Source organism: Adiantum capillus-veneris, chromosome 16 (assembly GCF_014529385.1).
Source record: "Adiantum capillus-veneris isolate H3 chromosome 16, ASM1452938v2, whole genome shotgun sequence".
Classification (NCBI taxonomy): Eukaryota; Viridiplantae; Streptophyta; class Polypodiopsida; order Polypodiales; family Pteridaceae; genus Adiantum; species Adiantum capillus-veneris.
In genome coordinates, this window is record NC_140946.1 from 12271949 (window position 1) to 12274663 (window position 2715).

Here is a 2715-nt window from a genome sequence, read left to right on the forward strand (position 1 = left end):
TTAGTGCATCAAGCACATGCACATAAGCAATACATTTCAACACTTTAAAATTTGATACATTTGGTTTTTCACCTCTGAACTTTTCTTTAGGTGTCATATCATGTTCTATAGTAGTAGTGGTCCTGTTCATAATGTAAACACATGTAGCAACAGCCTCTACCCAATAACAATGAGGCATGTTCTTCTCATTCATCAATGCTCTAGCCACTTCTGCAATGTGCATGTTCTTTCACTCAGTAACACTGTTTGCTACGGATTATACGTGCATTGAACTGCCTCTGAATTCCATGCTTTTTCAGAAACCCATTGAATTCATTGGAGAAGTATTCTCCCCCTCCATCTAACCTTAAGCACTTTATATGTTTTCTAGTCTATTTTTCAACCATAACTTTGAAATTATGAAAATGCACAGAGTTTCTAACAAGGTCAAGAGCTTTATAAACCTCAGAAATTGTAATTTGATTTCCAAACTTACTAAGAAGCACACCTTCCCCCAAATCTCTTTTGACTTCTATTGCAGAGCTCTCCATTTTCTCCTCTTCAACTTCAAGGATGGCTTAGGAGAAAAAAATGACCTGCATCAACATTTACTGAGGGTTTAGGCGTCTGCATCAAAGTATCTAGATCAATATCTAACTGACCTCCCAAATTTTTCCACAAATTTTCTTCCTCCTGCTCAGTCTTTCACAGTGTCCTGTCTTGGGAATGAAAATCCTGCAGTTTCTTTGCCCTGTCTTCTACCTGAGAACTGCCCACTTCTTCTTCTTTGTTACCTTCAATCTGTTCCCCAGAAACAAAATCTTGGCCACTTAAACCCGCCAATGTGGTCATACTCATAGCATGAACCTGTAGGGCAATCAGAAAATCCCCAATCTTTGTGGATCTATCCTTTCTCTTATTTTTCTGAAACACCTCTGAACTTATCCTTTGAAACAATAAGTTGGCCCAACCTATTTGTCTACCACATTCTGCAGCATGAAGAAGAGCATAATTCTCTTTAGAAATGTATTCAAGCTTTACCAAAACACATATCTTTTCCAAAAACCATTTGATTTTGTTGTAGGATTTTGCAGTTTGCTTACTGGGTAGTAACCCATGTCCCCCTGTGCTTGACCAAATTCTGACTTCATTATGGAATCTGAAGCTCTACCCATTGAGTTATCATCCTCTAAGTGAAGGTGAAAACTAAAGATATCAATTCAAGGCCTAACCAGAAACTGCCAAAGATGTTACCTTTAGTATCTTGAATATGACTTAACAAAGTCATCACAGATTGATTGTTTTTCCAATGTTTCAAGGGTAACATTACAAATTGAAGTAACCCAATCCTCTTGAGCCACTCTTTATGTATCACCACCTATAAATCTAAATCCTGACGCATGTCAAGGAAGTTGTAGTCAACGAGACTACTCTCCATTGCCAGTGGTGACTCCTCAAGAGGTGTTGAAATCTCTTCATCAATGATGACATCTGTAGCTGCAATGACCTGAGATGTAAGAAGAGCTTTCCACGCCGATCTCCTTATCCCCACGTGAGCTTGCTCCAGAGTAGAGGAAACATATATAGTGAGGAATTTAACAGACATGGCGACAGAGAGCAGCAAAATGCACAAGGTTGTAAGAAGAAAACGCGTGGAGCGTGAAAGGAAAGTAACTTGTGAAGAAATAACCTCAGGGTAACCTTTAAATTCGAGTTTTGAATCTACCTAACGTGACCACTTAGAATTGATCAAGTAAATCTCCATCAAATTTACCACATGCTCTAGACCATCATTATCCTTACCCTTAAAAGGAATGTTCCCACCAACAAAGGGTTTTAGTCTAAAACCATTGATTGCTTTTGGAAAACTTTTGCCTTCAACATCTGCCAATAAAAATGTTGAATCTTCAATCTCCTCTGCAATTTGGAAAGGGCCCAAGTATCTTAATTTAAGTTTTTGTGGCCTCTTGCCAAGTCTGCTGTTATACATGAGGACCCAATCCTCTTCTGAAAATGATTTATATTTAATATTTCGGTCCACCCAAGCATGTATTATCCTTTGAAAGGCTTCAGTTACATAAGTAGTCTGAATTCTGCTTTCTTCCAATTTCATGAGTTGCCCCTGTCGACAGACTGATGACTCATCTCCTGAAAATTTGTATCGAATTGCAATTCTCAAACTTGTAACAACAAATTCCATTGGGACAATTGCTTCCAGACCATACACCATCTTGAATGGTGTCATCCCTCTACTTACTTTGAATGCTGTCTTGAATGCCCAGAGTAGTACTGAATCCAATTTTGTATCCCAGTCTTTCCTGTTCTCTGAAAAAATTCTTCCCAAAATTCTCACCATAGTTTTGTTATTGGATTCTGCTTGACATTAGCCTATGGATAGTAAACTGTGGACTTCTTATGGATAATCAAGTGATATTCAGTAAGCTTTCTGATTACCTTGTTGATGAAATGTCCTCCCTGATCTGAAACCAATTCAATTGGACATCCAAACCTAGTCATTATTGTGAGATCCCCAACCCACCAAGACCAAAATTGGGATGAATTCCTTGACAGATCTCTAGGCCTATTGAAAGTCAGAGTCTCTAGATAAGAAAAATACAGGGAATAGACCTTTGCCATTAAGAATGGCTTGGGTCTATAGCCCTAGAAAAAGACCCAGTCCCGTCTCACAACAAAAACGGGACAATATTTAAAAATCTAAGACTATGTCATCCCTAT

At 38.4% G+C, this 2715-nt stretch overlaps 1 protein-coding gene across 1 annotated transcript; it reads right to left on the minus strand.

The window, feature by feature from the left end:
• Positions 1 to 1705: 1705 nt before the first annotated feature.
• Positions 1706 to 2335, minus strand: LOC147438592 (uncharacterized). Its single transcript, XM_086483899.1, has one exon. It carries the CDS (start codon positions 2333 to 2335, stop codon positions 1706 to 1708), a length of 630 nt encoding a protein of 209 aa, XP_086340025.1.
• Between the last annotated feature and the right edge of the window lie 380 nt (positions 2336 to 2715).